Source organism: Crassostrea angulata, chromosome 7 (assembly GCF_025612915.1).
Source record: "Crassostrea angulata isolate pt1a10 chromosome 7, ASM2561291v2, whole genome shotgun sequence".
NCBI classification, from domain to species: domain Eukaryota; kingdom Metazoa; phylum Mollusca; class Bivalvia; order Ostreida; family Ostreidae; genus Magallana; species Magallana angulata.
This window is the reverse complement of record NC_069117.1, coordinates 60,488,716-60,507,514: the sequence shown is the minus strand read 5'-3', so window position 1 is coordinate 60,507,514 and position 18,799 is coordinate 60,488,716. Positions and strand designations below refer to the sequence as shown.

Here is an 18,799-nt window from a genome sequence, read left to right as displayed (position 1 = left end):
TCTCTCTCTCTCTCTCTCTCTCTCTCTCCGATTTTCATTATATACTATTTGGAATTTCAATAATACTTAATGAAACAAATCTTTAATAGTGCGGACAGATAGTTTTGCATTGCTGTCCTATAAATTCCCAGAGTTTAAATCAGAAAAAAGGGATTTATATAGAAAGGTAAGGGAAAAGGTTTTAAAGAACGATTATTGGAATAAAACATCCTAAGAAATTTAATTAGGAAACCTTTCTAGTATTTTTGAACCGTAATCGTATTTCTGAGTCCTTTTAAAAGACAGGGTTTAAATTGCTTTATCAAACAAATAAACTCCTCAATACTCTGCATTAAAGTAATTTATATGTATCTTATGCAGAAAGATAGTCCAGTATTTTTTCAATCTACATCGAACTAAGGGGCTTACTGGTACACCTAATCAAACACTGGTATATGGCTGTAGATAATTTATCAACCTCCCTCATTTTCCCTATAAACCTTTGGGTCAGCATTCTTTGTTAGGAACAAACACAGGAAAACTATAGCTGAAACAGGTAGGGGAACAGGTTATCAGAAGCTTGGGGGAGGGGGGGGGGTGGGCTTGTTAATTCGTCATAACTATTATCTTTAATACATAATAACAATTATATTATTAAAACGGTGATAATGTATAACCAAAATAAAATTTTATAAAATACGCCAGAGTAAGAATATATTTGAAGCATTTGTATGTGTAATGTGTTTTTATCTTATATATTTCACTGATCAATACTTATATGAAATGACATATATAAAAGTAAAAAGTTGAAATTTTGTAGCTACATGTACTTCAGATTATTGAACAATTATGCGCGAACATTTTTACATACATTATATTTTTGCGTAAATTCAAAATAAGTTCAAGTTTACTGATTGCCCACCCCTTTAATTTTCTTTTAACCTTTTTCCAAGCTTAAACAATTTTAATTTATGAATTGATATTATAATATGGTGGAGGGGATGTTTATATTTAAATTCATTATACGCACTCTGATTTATTTAGTTTCTCTTCTGATTTTATTTTTATATTCGGCAAGATTCGGTTAAGGGGCTGAAACAAGTTTAATAAAATACTCCTGTAAATACAAGTGTCTGCTATAATGGTGTCCATATGTCTTTCAACATAAAAAGCATTCGTACATTTTGTTTTATCTCTTCATTCACACAATTATTTAAAGAAGTCGTCGCATGAAATTTCATTAAAAACAAACAAAGCTGTGTTTTTGTAGGCAATAAAAGAGACTTAAATGCATTAATGTACAGGCAATGTTGGAAGGAAATATAAATGCTAAACCGCGGTCAGTTTCTAAGCGGATTAATTGTGCTAAAACCAGAGAAAATTTCTTGTTTTCTCGAGATGTTGGATCGACTTAAAAAACATTTAAAGACGCCTTTTAGTCAGGGACCAAATATTGGCTTATTGGGGTGGTCAACTGATACTTAACAGCGCACACTGCGCACTTAATTGCATTTAGTGACCACAAGATATCGGCAAGGAGATAACTTGGTAACCGAGAGGCCATTATCCACAGATTATACACCGCAGGTCAGTAACGGAATAGTGTACCTACATAACAAAACATTTTTGAAGTAAAATTTGAAAAATAAGAACAGTAGATATATCTTTAAATCTAATCAATCGGCTTAGGTATCAAGAGGAAGAGTTGCGATTTTTTTAATTAACCCGACTGTCAACGTTATAACACGCGCTGTAGGTGCGAGTGCCTCTTGGCTGGTTCTGGGCTAAGTGGTCTATGACTGCGGCATGGGGTACATGCGCTATAAATTCTCCAGGAACATGCCAACTTTTAACACGCCACTCACGCGCTTCTCTGCGATCTCCATGGATCGGGCGATCGTCCATCTTATTGAGGAATCCCTCTGCCAGCCAAAAGTGTTCAGTACACATAGAATAGGCCTCGCATGGAGGGGTCCTCTTGACAGGCACCTTACCAAGATTTAAATGTATCAGATAAGACATCTTCATTTAATATTCGTCTATTGTCTTATTTATTCTACTGCCTGTGTAATCAAACCTATGTGATCTCATAACGTTCGATCAGTTTTATCCCGCTCTAAATGAGCTATTATTGTTCGAATTTTAAAGTTAAGGAAGGTTTCCAGCGTTTATTATGGGTCCTCTTCGTGCGGGCGCCGAGAGAATGGAAGTCCTTAATGTAGATTAGCTGGATAATCTGTGAGAGATTTGAACGCCTTATTTACAATTAACAAAACAATTTGACCATTCATAACCTGTAAGTAAGCCTCTGGTTACTGTGGTGTATTGGCCTTGGTAAGCGAGGAAAGAAGAGAGCCAAAACCGTTATCAAGATCTCTGATCGTCTTTAAGTTAACTGACGAGTGTGCATCTTTCCATTTCTTGCAGTTGCCGTTGTCAAGTGAAGCAGTGTTGGTCTAGCTACGATCTGAGCGAAGAATGGGCGAGTTTAAAGTTACTCACAACTATGTGTTACAGAATAATGTGAGATACATGTACAGCGGACTGCCGCTATCGCTGAGATACAGAGGAAGTGGAGACTACCCAAACTTTGACATGCTCAGAATCAACAGAGAAAACTCGGACTTGAAGAAACTGGTCCTCCAGTCTCACGAGTACCAGCGGCGCATGAACACGTTCCTGATCCCCAAGGCGCCAGCCTTTCGGAAGTACACAAACCACGCGGTGGATCCCGTGGTGGACCGCCTTTTGAAGCCGACCATAGCGCGAGAAGGGTTCTCCCCGGAAAAGCACTCCGACAAGTTCCGGTGTAAGGAGTACACACGTGATCCGGACAAGTCCAGCTTCCCCAGTTATCAGAAATTACCGGAAGATCAGGTGCGCGGGATTACGTCACGGCTGCTGAAACCTACCCACATGAGCACGCTGAAACAGCGCCTGCCCCCGCCGCCACTGCGCCAGGATCCAGACCGCTCCAGGGTAGTCCAAATGCACAGTATGCCAATCGTGGACGGATGACCGAGACGTCTCATAGAGGTTGGCTACAATCTGTTTTTGTGTTCATTTTCAAAACGTAAACCTTTATTGAAATCTAAAATAAATCACAATTTGTCGATAATCAATCCTTTATGAAATCGGGATTTGTAGTTCTAAGCACTATTTTGAACGTAAAAAACTGCGGTGTATGTGTGTACATCGTATAAGTGCATTATAATGTCAAAATTGTTCATCAAATAAATTAAAATTAAAGAGGATCATTTTAACTAAAGTTCATCATTTTATCGCGTTAGCCGCTAGAACTAATCCAGTGGATAATGGCGAGCTGGCACACTTAAGTGCTCGTTAATCTTTAATTAATGACATTTGGAATAATATTAATCAACTTATGTAGAACACAATTAATCGTGACTATAACATACCTAGTTGGACTGTAAGCTCAAGAATTTAAAGCTCATTTCAAACGGGGTTTCAAGATAACGTTATGCTTACAAAAACATCTCTTCTAATTGAATATATACTACTTATCAATAGGTGGCGCCTGCGGTTATGCAACTATAATGTGTGATATTTTTCTCTCAATTAAATATTGTATTAATTAGCTGTTTTATATACGGTCCAGCTATTTGAGTACTGTCATGTAAATTGTTTGTGCTTTGTCAACAATATATTTGCAAAAATTGTTTGATATTTACTATTTATTCTCAGTGTTAACTTATTAAAGACAAGTACAGAGACAGAAACTGTTGATGTTAATTTCTAAAATGTTCCTGGTCAATTTTTTTTATTTATTCATTACAGAATCATCTAAATATACGCAACAACAACGACCGTCTTATAAAAGAAGAAATTATGAAGAAAAAAATATTGTTGAATCAAGTACCCGTGCGTGCATCAACTTTATAATAAACTTCTATTTTTTATTCACTAAATTCATACCTTAAAATTGGAAAAAGTATTTTATGCTCATATTCACCTATTTTTATTTATTTCATATTTGTTGCAATATTTTATGTTGTCAATTAAAACAATTGTATACTATGTATTTATTTCTTTGTACTCTTAATATATATTTCGTGTAAATTATGCTTTGAAGATAAATATATAAAATAGAGATATTGGCGTTCGTTCTGTATTTCGCCAAGTAAGTCGGCGCTGACAATGCGATGAGGGATTCCAGTTAGCAGGTTAAAGGTCAAATTGGAGAATAACTCATTCTCCTGATCGACTTTGTTTTCCAGAGGTATTCTAGTACAGCTAAACACTGCTACAGCAGATTACAGGAAAGATAAACACCCTTGGAATAGTGGGAGAAAACATGTCCCATAATAAATTCTCTCATGATTCTCGAAAATAAAATTCCTAGGCCCTACATGTACATCTGACCGCGCGTTGATTTGTGCAAATTCAGGACATCACTGCCAGGCACGTAGCATCGTTTTCGAAAGTGTGTGTGTGTGGGGGGGGGGGGGGGGAGGGGACCCAAAAATCGTGTGCACGGTATAACTTTAACTTCAATATCTCCTTATTGACTTCAATTTCTTAACATGCTCCCTAAAAAATGTGTGTGTGTGGGGGGGGGGGGGGGGAGGGGGGGACTCCATAAGAATTCAAATTCCTTTATGTAAGTTTAAAAAAATATATACATTACAAAATCGATACGTAGTGTTACCAAAGAAAAGACACTGGAAAAAATAGATATTCATCTTTCTAGACTTTCAAGTCTCTGTATTCCAGACACAGACGTCTAATTATCAAATGTCGCATCACTGAGCTGGTTAAAAGAAATCTAACATTGCAAAGTCAGCGCAATGTTTATTAAATGACAACTGACAAACATTTGTGCCAGCAGTGTGTATTGAGACCCTCTTGTCCAGTATTTCTTCGTGGGGTAGAGATCTGACGGACACTGAGGAACAATTCCAATGTAAAACATCGCAGATTTAATCTGATAATCTAATCCATCAATATCATATACAAGTTACCCGGGACAATGCGATATAAATCACAAAGTTAATAGAAAATGGGATAAGTTGTTTGTCTAAACTGTCTGCGAGCACCTTTTAAATGTTTCAAGTTCTTTGAGACGCACAGAAACAACTACCCCGTAATGGAGCAGTTCTATTGTTCACACCGTATAAATTAACTTAGTTTTGTTATCCAATTAGTTTTAAAGGTAACACAGCAAACACCACACGGGATGTGCCCGTAGCAGGCGGATCAATTCTTACTCGCGGATTGTAGCAAATTCGGACAAGCATGGAGTAAAAGTGATACCCTAGAAATATGGGAGAGTTCAAAGTGACGCCGAATTATGCCCGACAAAATGATGTACGGTACATCTACACGGGGGATCCGATCAAAATGAACTACCGGCCTAGTCCGGACTATCCAAACTTTGACCAGCTCCGACTTCAGAAGGACAGGACCAATATGAAACACCAAGTGCTGAATCCTCTCGAGTACCAGAAGGCTCTAGCAGGACCACGTGATCTGCCAAACTCTGCAGCTTTCCGGGCGTATTCCCGCCACGGAATTCGTGACGTCATTAGTCGTTTGTATCAGCACAGTGCGAGAAACAGGTCTCAGGAATCGGCGCTCACAGAACAATATCCAGCATACAGCAGTAGCAATATCAGCAAACTCAGCTTTAAATATGAAGGCCCGACTAAGGCCACGAAAGCCTGCATCATCAAGAGACGCAAGAAGTTTAGCGGGTTCAGAAAGCACCCGGATGTTGTCAACAGGGGACTCCTGATGCACCAGATGCCTTGGGTGTAATTGTGTGTTACTTCCGGGAAACAATCGCTTTGTACAGTAAGGAAGAAACATCATCGAGAGCTAGGTTTCTCGGCAGTATTGTATAGATCGTCGTACACTTGTATGCGTCACAGAGTGAGGAAGATAAGAGTACGGATACTAGTGCTGTATCGGAATCTCTTTAAAACTGGTTCTTAGGGGAGATACGGAAAATTAACGTCTATTGTTCTACATGAAGTCTTTACATTCTGTGCATTAACGAAAACTTAAGATTTTATGACAAAAGAAAAATGAGATAATAAGAAAATAATATATTTCACATAAAATTGATTATACAGATTGGATATTTAAAAGTAAACCAAGTTCTTTTTGGTATACCAGGCTAGGCACCAGCTTTCTTAAAGGAAAACTGTTGAAGGACAAAAATTATATATGTAATGTCAGATAAATGAAATTCTGTTCTTCCTTGAAGGTGGAAAATATACCCAAAATAAAATATTTAAAATCTTTATCATTGTCTAATCTTTATACTAGTAAATGAATTACAAATTATGACACACGCCGTGTCTTCTTTATGACCCAAAGACAAATCAATGCCATGCACAAAATGCCATGGAATTAGAACTCTTCAGCGAGTTCAATGTACAAAGAGGAGACAAAGTGATGGAAAATATCCCCAGTTACGGTAATAAATGGATGTTGTTGCTACCAAGTCTTTGCCACAATGAAAACATTTGAAGCACGACTAAACTATATGAATTAGTTTATTCAAATAAAATAAAAAAATTATACAATATTTTGTGTTAAAATAATTAAACACAACAACCTCTGCTATACAAATATTTTAAACGTTTTTTGTGTATGCACATATTTCATTAAATTATACCTACAAACAGTATCTAAACGTTGCAACGATAAATAACTCATTGGAATTGATACATCTTACCGTATATTGTGTTCAACAGTACATGCAAATGTGAAAAATATGTAAATCGTATATATCATATACATATCTATATATCAAATAGTAACAAAAAATCAGATCCCTGATCTGTGAATAATTTTAAAAATTCTTTCTTCACAACACTACGTAATAAAAACATAAATTTGCCTGCGGGAATGTGTACAACAACATGTTATCACAACCAATCGTGTAAATCTTAACAGAGATAACTCGGGAATGTTACCACAAACAAGTACAAGGAAACAATTATATTTACACCTGATATGAAACCTACTCACCTACACAACGTTATATGAATAAATGACCAGCATTCTGTCATTATGACGTGTACACGTTATGTTTTTTTTTTACTTTCACTTTCGCAATGAAATGAATGAACACGCTGTGTCTATTATATAGAACACAAAATATTGGTTTGTATGTAAAAATGCATAGACTAAGAAATCTTCTATTCAGTGGATTTTTTTCCCAACGAAAGCGAGCTTAGATCAATTTTACCTCTTAGTAATTCTATGAAGCAACGAAAGAAATCAAAATGATATGTAAGCAAGAAAACTAATAAAGCACGTTAAAGAATTGAAAACAATGACCACCCCGGAGTTCACATGAAGTTGACCTCGGAATACATTGTGACGTCACGAGAGGTTATGGTGGACACGATTTCTTTTGGAAGGCTGGTTTTCTTGAGGAACAAAACGAGATTCGATAAAACACCTCCCGATTTCTCAATTTCTGACAACTGTATTTTGTGCTTTGCATAAGTGATCTTCTCATCTAAAACCTGAAACAGAAAAACATTTCTATGATTAACTCCGTTACAAACGTAAAACAAAACAACGAGATACATGTAGTTTAAATTAGTACCCTGATACATTCTGGAAAAAAAAATAAATTTTCAACTTCAAGTTTCACTAAATGAAAAGGTCATGAAAATGGCAGGTAATAAAAATCTCCCTAGTACATAAAATAATAACTAAAACCACATGCAAAAACAATTAGTCAGAACAATCTTGACATTAATCTGAAAAAGGGTTCTTCCCTTGTAAAATTTTATCCAGACCTGTTAGTGAAAGTTTATCAATAATCTTTCCATGCATTGATTAACAAACTCTTGTTTTAGTACAAAAGAAATGGGGAGTGGGAGAGTTGAATGACCCATGCCACATCCAATCTCTTTTTTTCACCAGACCCCTTAGAGTTGAATTCCCCATTCCAGACCTGGCCATTTCTTGCACCAGACCCCCATCTCCCTGAAAAAGCTACCTGTGGTGGGGAGGGTGGAAATAATATGTTTGAAATGGGACACATTGATACACAGTAAACAACAGTTCTGAATGGTGCCCCCGGCCTCGGACAGAACTCTCTGGGAGATAGGAACTCCATCCTCTATCAGTCGCTGTAAAATCTATTATGTCAAAGGGAGAGAAAATCCAGTAACAATTAGTCAATTAATAGTGAAGATAACCATTTATTGATGTTCTATCCAATAACCATGTATAATGGTCTACCCAGTAATCGTGAATTGATATCCTATCCTATTAATATCTTATCCAATAACCATGTATTGATGACCTATCCAATAACCATGTATTGATATCCTATCCAATAGCCATGTATTGATGACCTATCCAATAACCATGAATTGATATTCTATCCAATATCCACGTATTGATGACCTATCCAATAACCATGTATTGATATCCTATCCTATAGCTATGTATTGATATCCTATCCAATAGCCATGTATTGATGTTCTATCCAATAACCATGTATTGATATCCTATCCTATAGCTATGTATTGATATCCTATCCAATAACCATGTATTGATATCCTATTCAATAACCATGTATTGATATCCTATCCAATAACCATGTATTGATATCCTATCCAATAACCATGTATTGATATCCTATCCTATAGCTATGTATTGATATCCTATCCAATAGCCATGTATTGATGTTCTATCCAATAACCATGTATTGATATCCTATCCTATAGCCATGTACTGATATCCTATCCAATAACCATGTATTTTTGACCTATCTAATAACTATGTTGTGATGATCCAATAACCATGTATAATGGTTTATCCAATAATCATGTATTGATATCCTATCCAATAACCATGTATTAATATCCTATCCAATAACCATGTATTTTTGACCTATCTAATAACTATGTTGTGATGATCCAATAACCATGTATAATGGTTTATCCAATAACCATGTATTGATATCCTATCCAATAACCATGTATTGATATTCTATCCAATAACCATGTATTTATGGCCTATCCAATTACTAAGTAATAATGGTATATCCTATTACTGTTAATTGATGGTTGTTCAAATAGCCATGTATTGATAGTCTTTCCAATAACCATGTATTGACAACTTATCTAATGGATATAACAATTTAGACCAGAGCATGTTCAACATTGCAAGTGTTTTTCCGAGATCACCAACATCTCCTAGCCCTCTACCAGAACCAGCACATGGGAGCATACACTCTGGTACACAAACCTCTCAATTCAATAAAATAATTCCATCAGAATTGTAATGGTGTCTTTTGCCCTAGATATATCACTTAGAATTAGAGGGTAAAGAAGCTAAATATTATTGTTATACTTTCATGTTAAATACTGAAATCTGATTGGTTAAGACGCAGTTAATAATATTTACTATTACCCTCAGCGTTAGCAACGCACTTGGCAATGGGGTAACATTAAAAAATGTTACATGCGCGAAAATTATGCGCGTACGATTCGCTGTAGAATTCACGTTATTCCTATATAAAAGCAGTAAAATTTTCTTAAAAATTTTTAAAAAGACATTCAGTATAACAAAATAAATAGTGCCTGTTTGGAAGGATAACAGTTGAAATTGACACCCCTCGAAAACCATTGTCAACCTCCGCTTCGCGTCGGTTGACAATGGTTTTCTCGGGTTGTCAATTTCAACTGTTACCCTCCCAAACAGGCACTATTTATATAATATCAACTTTATAAATAGAAAGTAATCTCCTGTACAAGTTGAGTTAACATCTAAGAGAGATAACTGAAATGAATTTCACAATACACACAAGTTTCTTAGCCCATGAAATAAGAAAAAACAGTCTGACTCGAACTTTTAACTTTAGGAAAGGAGTACCAGTATATATATTGATATAAAGATATTTTTGTACAATTCTGATTGTTAGTAGCATTACATGACTTTATTTAGTGTTTATCACTAGTACATGTATTAAATTCTGTTACAAGTTTTAATCATTCTTCTTTTTATATGCTTGTTAGTGCAATTCATGCTCTTGCAATGGTGTATGGGCACCCTATAAAATATTGACTGTAATTGAGTGTTATTCGAGTACACTGTATACTTCAAGTACTGTTCATTGTACATATTGTATTACTCAAGTACTTACACTGTAACTCCTGTCCCCAATTTCTTCCCTTGTTCTGTGGATCAGTCTCCCATTGACATACAACATATTGCTGCCTTGTCGTTGTCTAGCTTCAGAATACGGTAACTGTACTGGGCTACCTGTCGAATTTGCTGTGAAAAAAAAGATATTATTTAGACATCTCAGAGAAAAAGAAAGAGACAAATTTGTCCCTTCTTGAAGGTTTTTGTATTCAATTACTGGCTTGCTTATAAAAAGAAATAACAACTCTTGGTGCGACTTTTGATTCATTTACCTGTCTCACTGAATTCATTTAGTTTTACCTGCATGACTCTGTTGGCATTCTGGACTGTTCCCCACAGCGATGATATCTTTGCCAGCCATGGACACTAAGGACTTGAGCTGGACCTGTCCATCAATTCGGTACAGGGGTTACATTGTACTCCGGGAAAGCATCCACCAACCGCGGATGCACCTCTCTCATTTGTTCGCCTCCCTTGGTCCAAGACCAACAAAAATTTCTTATACCTGAAAAAAAATTATGAATCGTCTCATTTTCATTGCTACAAATGCTGTACTCTCATTTTATTACTACCAAATACACATAAGGATTAATTCATCTAATAATTGGGATATTTAATCGTACAGTTAAAAGACTAGGGGTTTTATTCCTCACTAATCAGAACAAATCATCATTATGTGGCGAGGTTTTAATTTCTAATGTAGGTGATATAAGACAAACCGGTGAAGAGAACATCCCCTCCTTCCACCAATGGCGTCCTGGGTCAACTATCTCCACAATACGGAACTTCAAGTCTTTTAGAACTTTTTCGAATCTCTGCAACCTGAATTTTAGTGAATTAATTACAAAAGTAAAACATAGAACATTTTCTTGAATAAAGAAGGATTCAAGGTCTTTGTAATCTTTGTAATGTATCATTTCTTTAAATATACAACCCTAAATAGACTTTACCAATTAAAGATTGACGTTTAAGGTTAATGACATGAGTCAATATGTCATAAATTAACAGTGTTCAGTATCGACTCAGCTGGGGTGTCACCCCCCCCCCCACCCCCCTTTCCATAACTTTCTATCAGTTTTAATAAGAAGAAACTTACCTCTCCCTGTCTCGTGGTTTGTCCCAGTCTCGTGATTAGGCGCCGTGGCGCCGATTACCACGGCGCAATCGGTCCACGAAACAACATTCCGGATAGTCCTCCTCCTCTTGAAGTTTCGATAACTCTAACTTCCACACTTCTTCAGCGTCTCGATCAGTTGTCGGTGCTCTTCTTCTCGCCTTTTTCTACGTCTATTTCACTTTCCTTTTCGTATTTACTGGGAATATTGCTGTCCACTGTACTTGAAACTGTTAGGTATTCTGCTTACGATAGCGTAGTTATAATTAAATGCCGACATTTTACCTGTTGATCGAGACCAAGTGAAACTTGTTTATTATCCACGCCAAGTAGGAAGTGAACCGGAAGTGAGATTAAAAAAATAGAACCGACCGGGAATAGTCAACGTTGCGTCACCGCCCTGGGGGAGGAGTAAGTACTAGTAATTGGTATGTGGAAAACAATGTAGGCTAGCGGATCAAACTGCAAGGACAGAAAGAAAAAATTATCTACAACTAGTACATATCTGTAATTACTTTTCTTTCCTTATCCCTATATATACATACTATAAATCCGTAACATGCAAGATCGATGGGGGCACTGATTAAACTGATTAAACTCCTTTAAAAATTGTCTTTAGACCACTTTATATAAAGATATTAAAAATAAAAAAAAACTTGCACTCAAGATTTTGCATTTAGATAACGTAAAATAATGCATAAAACACGTAGATTCTTTAACATGATTATGTTCTTCATCATATTCAGGTTAGGCTTATAGAATCCAATGTACGAAGCAATTTTTTTTTCAAGTGAAATTAGTATCAGCAACATATAAAAAAAAGATTACTTACATAGTTCTATCGCTTTAGTAAATTATCCACGAACAAGAAACCGACAACAGCATGTTTTCATTTTATTTTGAATGACAAACAATTACTTCATTATTTTAACTAATTTCTAAAACGTATTGTAGAGAAGACGCATCCAAATTAATGTAGAAAAATTACATTATCATATGTAAGTTCATTTTTTTAAATTAAATCTTACATTGAATGAAATACTACTAGAGTCGAAAAAGTAAAAAAAATGAATGAAATCTTTTCGTTACTGCAATAAAATTAAGTTTATACCGCATCAACGAAGAATTGAATGATGGGGTAACAATATCCCAAGTTGATCAATTATAAAGAATATGTTGATTAATGTGAGGCATATACCGGTACACTTTAACGAGAAATTATATAACCCGAACAAATATTCCACGAACCCACAACTACAATATCCTACAATTACCGTGAACAACTATATGTTTGTGGAGAGAGAGAGAGAGAGAGAGAGAGAGAGAGAGAGAGAGAGAGAGAGAGAGAGAGAGAGAGAGAGAGAGAGAGATTTTCATCTCTCTCTTAATTCTCTCTCTCTCTCTCCTTAGAGCCGGGATGAAACTAACTCTCTCTCTCTCTCTCTCTCTCTCTCTCTCTCTCTCTCTCTCTCTCTCTCTCTCTCTCTCTCTCTCTCTCTCTCCTTAGAGCCGCTTTATGTACACAGGGTTAAAGGGACAGCTCGTCCTCCCGTACTCCAAAGAGATATATATAGAGTTGCCCAACCACCATTAATGTCCCCAGGTTTCCATGAAGGGCGTGGTACAGGGAGCGTTGGCGACTCAAGTGGATGTTTTCTATCGAATATTTCAGTAAGTTTTATGAAACAAACCTGGCAACAGAATGTACGGTAGAAGTTGCCCGTGATATGTACTGAAAATCGATCGGGCGAGATTATTATGTACGGTAGCTTAGTAGTGTAATAATTACAAGAGCAACAACTGTATTGATAAATCATTTAATATAAATGTTAGTTTGTCATGATAAGATATTGGCGCTTCTGATTAGTCGAAAAATTTCTTGTCAGCAAAAATAAAAAAATACAACTTTATAAGTATAAAAAATTAAAAGTTCAAAAGTAAACAATACACATTATTTAATTCACTATAAATAGAAAATTAAGCGTCATCTCACGATTTTATCTGCTTGAGATCAACGACCAAGATTAACGACGAGTCTGGCTGTTCCAATTCCAGGAATAATTGTAACGAACAAATAGGCCTAAACACTTTCAGGGTCACGCTGCTGTTCAAATTTGGAAACGATGAGTTTTAAATTAACACACGTACATGATCGGTCATCATTTTCTATTGATCGACGTATCGCCCATTGATAAAGTTTTCCGGTCAATTTTTCCTTTGATATGTCGATCAATAGAAAAATTATTAAATTCATTTCTTAATACCATTTTAAAATCAATTGCAGTGAAAACTAGTCACCATGGCAACGATGCGACATTTTGCTCAAGACGTCATCAGATGTAACGTCTGCCCCGACAATGGGGAGAGAGAACCGGCGGAGATCGTCTGTAGGAGTTGTAGGAAGAACCTTTGTCAGGCGTGTGTGGCCAAGCACGTGCTGTCGTCCAGGAAGGAACATGCTGTAATACAGCTGAGCGCTATATACAGGAGACCCAAAATACTAGTTGCTGCCTCACTCGTCCAAACCATTCCTGGCGGGTTTAAGCCTTTGTCGAGGGTAGTGAAGTCACGTGATGGGTATTTGTGGACTTCAGCAGAAATGAATGTCATAAAGAAGATAGACATGAATGGTGTTGTCGTAGAAACACACAGTACGGGCTCCATTCACGCCCCGTTTGATATTACTCTCAACAACACTGGAGACCTAATGTTCACTGTCATGGCCGCCAAAGAATTAAATGTTATCAGAGACCAAAGATCTGTGACTCTGATCAAAATCTCGGATGGATGGACTCCTCGCGGCTTATGCAGCACGGCCAAAAACGAAGTTCTATTATCTATGTTCAAAACTGGCAACCCGGACAAAGTCGTTCGTTATTCCGGACCCCGAGTGATTCAGGAAATCTCTCATGATTCATCAGGGTATTTCATCTTCAAGGACGCTTCCTACTTGTGCGAAAACGGTAACTACGACGTATGTGTGAGTGACGTTGAAGCACGCTGTGTGGTGGTCCTCAAAAGTTCCGGAATCCCAAGGTACAAGTATAGCGGCCGCTCCCAGCCTAGCTTTGAACCCGGAAGTCTAGCATGTGACAGTCTGTGTCACATTTTGATCGCAGACAAAGTTCAGAACTGTGTTCACATCATTGACAAAGACGGCCAAATGCTGTCAGTTATTGATAGAAGTTTGACCACAATACACAAGCCCGTGGGGATCTGGGTGGATGAGGAGGATATTCTATTTGTTGCAGAGCGAGGGTCTGGGAATATAAAAGCGGTCAAATACCTGGACGAATGACGTATTACAATGTTTTTTATCATGGGTTAGTCTATAGTTTAACTCCCATACAAATGTGAACTGTATTTTTGTTTCCTTCAAAGCATTGTCCAATTTAAAAGCGGCGACATAAAGTAGTGTTTAATTTTGTCAAAAGTAATACAAAAGATGTATACTAATTAAACTTTAGATGTGTGGGATTATTGAAATATATTAACATCTACTAAGTTTTATTCCCAGAATATTTACGGAAACTTGTGGTTAATTCATAGCTGTATAGAAACAGCCAGACTGAAATCTACACGCCCCGTTTATCGATTGGTCGAAATCCACAGCGGCTAAAACTGACAAGAAACTGACAGGACTGAAATTGACACGCCCTGTTTATCGATAGCATGGTCGAAACCTACAGCGACCTACATAAAATCACGGACTGCACGAAAAAACCACGATGATCGAGTCTCTTTTAGCTAACATACTTAAGCACATAATGAGTAATTTAGTGAATTTTACTTACTTTTCATTATCAATTTATTAATTAGTTAACAGAAAGATGTTAAGGTACCTCACTACACCCAGACTTATACTTTTTAAGACACCACGTCACAAGATGGCGATTTAAATACATGTATTTTGTAATACTGTTTATGTCGTTCGATTCGTTTGTATATTATCGTAGCTCAGTGGCTTAAGTATACGGCTTTTGAACCGCAGGTCATGAGTTCGAATCCGCGGCGCCTAAAGCTTTTGATCATGTTTACTCTGTGAAATTTTCGAGAATGTGTAATTTGTCATCCAAAATTGCACATTATTTTGACTATTTGACTTAAATACTTCTTATTCATTGTGATATCTATCATAATCAAGTAATTTTCTGCTGATTTAAAAAATATTTCAAGGTGTAGTGAGCCACCTTAATATAAAAAATATGATAGATTACGCGGGTTATGTATTTTTTCTGCAATGTCGCTACCTTCATATCCCGAATGAATCACCAAAAAGCATTTTATTGTTTGAATGAATTATAACTTTTTTTGAATTTTAAAAATCAAAAGCTGCTAAAAACTGGGAATTCTAATATTTGATTTTGTGGTGATTTTTTTTTTAAAGACAGTCACTTTGAAGATTGGTTAACTTGAGAATTGTAGAGTGAGATTACAGGCACGTTTTTCTCGCAGCAACAAATTTACATATACAAAATTGGATGAGTCTGGCCCCCACACTTTCAAAAACGATGCTACGTGCCTGGATTATTCGACTCGCGTGTTATACATCGATTGTAAACAAAACAAACTTCAGAAATCATTTTGAACAAAATGTACACATGTTTTATTTTTGTTTTGCCAAACCATTATGACCTCTATTGAAAGCGAAGTCAAAATCGTGATACAATTATACTCGCTTTGACGTCAGGGGCGAATTTTAACATGGGGCGAAACTACATGTACGCCATGCCCTTTATATGTCGTTTGTTTGTAAAAGAAATGGTACATCATTTTTCATTGAAATATGGCTTTATTGACAGGGAAAACTACTGCAAAGTGTGTTATTATGCACATACTTAGCATAACCATCGCTTAAAAGCGTACACAGAATTTGATATAATCGTACCAAGCGCTAACAATTTTAATATTGTTGAATATTGTTTATTACATATAAACTAAAGATTTTATCATGTTTGCTGTAGTATAAAAAATACTTTAAAAAACAATATATATTTACTTACGGTGATTGTTATACAGAATTTCATTTCATGGATCGGTAAGGCGTTACTTCTGACAAAAAATGTCGTTGTTCAAGTGAAAATACATGCTCCTAATTATCTAATTTTTCCTGAGAAAGTAGAAATCTGTCTTGGTTGCAAGTGTAGTGTAGAATTTAAAATCTGTTGTGAATAAATGCATGACATCAGTTATACAATATCTAATCAATTATGTCAATTTATGTTTATATGTAACCAAAACTTTATTTTTTATACTTTAATATGGAACGCCTCAACTGCCTTATGTAAATAATCTTCATAATATGATGATACTTCAACATAACATACTGATACTTTAACATTACATGATGGTACTTTAACATTACGTGCTGATACTGCAACATTACATGCTGATACTTTAACATTACATGATGGTACTTTAACATTACGTGTTGATACTTCATTTTTTTGTTTTTTTTTTGTTTACACATAAATCCACATACACACATATTTCAGACATATTTCATACATTTCAAGATTCTACATATTGTAATATCTTATTAATCTAAAGGAAATATGTTATCCGTGTAGTGTGAAAACGTGTTTTCTTGCAAAAAAAAATATATAGATAAAAAAAAAAATAGCAGTAAATGAAAAGAGAAAAAGGGGGATATAGAAGATAAAAAAAAATACAAAAGAAAAGGGGTTACATGTATCAAAATATTTGTTCACAAGTCAATATAATTTTTAAAAAAAGGAGAATAGTTTAAGCAATCACATATGTCATAAAACTTGTTATAATTTCTCACAAATTGTTTGCCAGTGGTTTTCATAATTTGAGTATCTACACTTTTTCAATAACATATATTTTCAAGCAGAATCCTGTTTTTTATTATTTGTAGTTCCAGCTTTTTGACATGATCCAAACTAGTCTCAGTGGACCTTAGTCCTATATGATCAATCTCTGAAACAGAGAAACAGCCCAATGTTAAAACTTCCCTATTTTTAGAACCACCGCATAGTGAAGTATCATCATATTATGAAGTATCAGCATGTAATGTTGAACTATCAGCACGTAATTTTAAAGTACCATCATGTAATGTTAAAGTATCAGCATGTAATGTTGAAGTATCAGCACGTAATGTTAAAGTACCATCACGTAATGTTTCAGTACCATATCTAATGTTGAAGTATCAGCATGTAATGTTAAAGTACCATCATGTAATGTTGAAGTATCAGCACGCAATGTTAAAGTACCATCATGTAATGTTGAAATATCAGTATGTAATGTTGAAGTACCATCATGTAATGTTGAAGTATCATCATATTATGAAGATTACCTACATAAGGCAGTTGAGGCGTTCCATACTTTCAAGTAATTTTTGGGAGTTGATTTCAATCAACCGAAAGTGAAACAGTGTTTGGACCTAAGCACAAATCATCACCGCTGACAAGTCTTAGTTCTTGAATATAATACAAAAATTCGATGTAATGTATGCTGAAGCATTGTTTTTCAAGGAAACTTATCTATAAACACTTTGAAAATAGTAAAATTTTATATAATACGAACAGTTTAGATATTTATGTAGTCTCGTGTATTTCTACGCCAGAGTTTAATATAGTCTCGTTCAACCAAAAACTCGGCTGTCTCTGTAAATCTTCGACAAACAGAGAGGCTCTCTTGCTTGTCGGATATTAACGGAGACAGCTGAGCGTCTGGTTGAACGAGACTGGAGTTCAATATCAATAGTGCTTGGATCCATAAAATGTTTAGAATTGTTTCGATTACTAATACAAAGTTTGAAATCTATCTTTAAATATTACACAACATGATTCATATGGGGTTTCTCTAAATTCTTGTCTGAAAAGTCTAATTAAAATTCATATTATAAAAAAAGTGCGTAATTTAAATACAGACTAGAAACTAAAACTTGAAACTTGCCACGCAAGATAAGTTGATTTTAAAATAAACGATAATCGATAAAATCAACTGTCAGTACTTCAGTACTTTGATTTAAAATTGTGTTTCAGAAATGATACACAACGATCCATAAAATAACATTTTGGTGGAACGTTACACCTTTTAATAACTTCTTTAGAGATTTTGTTCCGCCATAGTTTTAGTTAGTAAAATACTTGTAATCATTTTCTCGATTTAGAAATCTACTCGAACAGCGCACGTTATTATTGCAAACCAAGATAGGTGACTTACCATCCTACATGTAACTGGCGTATTTTCCAAAACCATCATAACTTCGTTGTCTTGGAAAACAATTTTCTCAAGGAGAGGAGGACGTTAATTATCAATAAAATGAAGCAGATTACATGTACCTAAACATGTACCCCTATATTGATACGGTTAGAAACAAAATTGCGTAACATCTTACCTGTTAAAATACAGGACAATCTCTAGCAGTTGTGGAAATGTGAGCGCAGTGGGTACCAGCTCTACATGATTAAATTAATCACTTATCAGAATTAGACAGAAGTGGGTCTCCTGTACTCACAGCTTCAGAAAAATACCCATCGTCATCTTCATCATAAACTCATGTTAAATAGCATGCTCACAGGCTATTGTTAATGA

At 35.6% G+C, this 18,799-nt stretch overlaps 2 protein-coding genes and 1 pseudogene across 4 annotated transcripts; 2 read left to right on the top strand and 1 right to left on the bottom strand.

Moving 5' to 3' along the window:
* Positions 1–1,410: 1,410 nt before the first annotated feature.
* On the top strand, positions 1,411–4,090 carry LOC128193233 (uncharacterized). Of its 3 annotated transcripts, none has more exons than XM_052866576.1 (3): positions 1,411–1,566; positions 2,407–3,015; positions 3,778–4,090. In XM_052866576.1, exon 2 carries the CDS (start codon positions 2,458–2,460, stop codon positions 2,995–2,997), a length of 540 nt encoding a protein of 179 aa, XP_052722536.1. In that variant the 5' UTR covers positions 1,411–1,566; positions 2,407–2,457; the 3' UTR covers positions 2,998–3,015; positions 3,778–4,090. The 3 variants fall into 3 exon arrangements, with proteins under 3 accessions (XP_052722536.1, XP_052722537.1, XP_052722534.1); XM_052866577.1 differs by lacking the exon at positions 1,411–1,566 and adding an exon at positions 2,125–2,275; XM_052866574.1 differs by lacking the exon at positions 1,411–1,566 and having other exon boundaries at positions 2,282–3,015.
* Positions 4,091–6,032: 1,942 nt separating this feature from the next.
* Positions 6,033–11,638, bottom strand: LOC128191426 (N(G),N(G)-dimethylarginine dimethylaminohydrolase 1-like; annotated as a pseudogene).
* A 1,120-nt stretch (positions 11,639–12,758) lies between these two features.
* LOC128192859 (uncharacterized) lies at positions 12,759–14,746 on the top strand. Its single transcript, XM_052865863.1, has 2 exons — positions 12,759–12,907; positions 13,521–14,746. Exon 2 carries the CDS (start codon positions 13,536–13,538, stop codon positions 14,532–14,534), a length of 999 nt encoding a protein of 332 aa, XP_052721823.1. The 5' UTR covers positions 12,759–12,907; positions 13,521–13,535; the 3' UTR covers positions 14,535–14,746.
* The last annotated feature ends 4,053 nt before the right edge of the window (positions 14,747–18,799 follow it).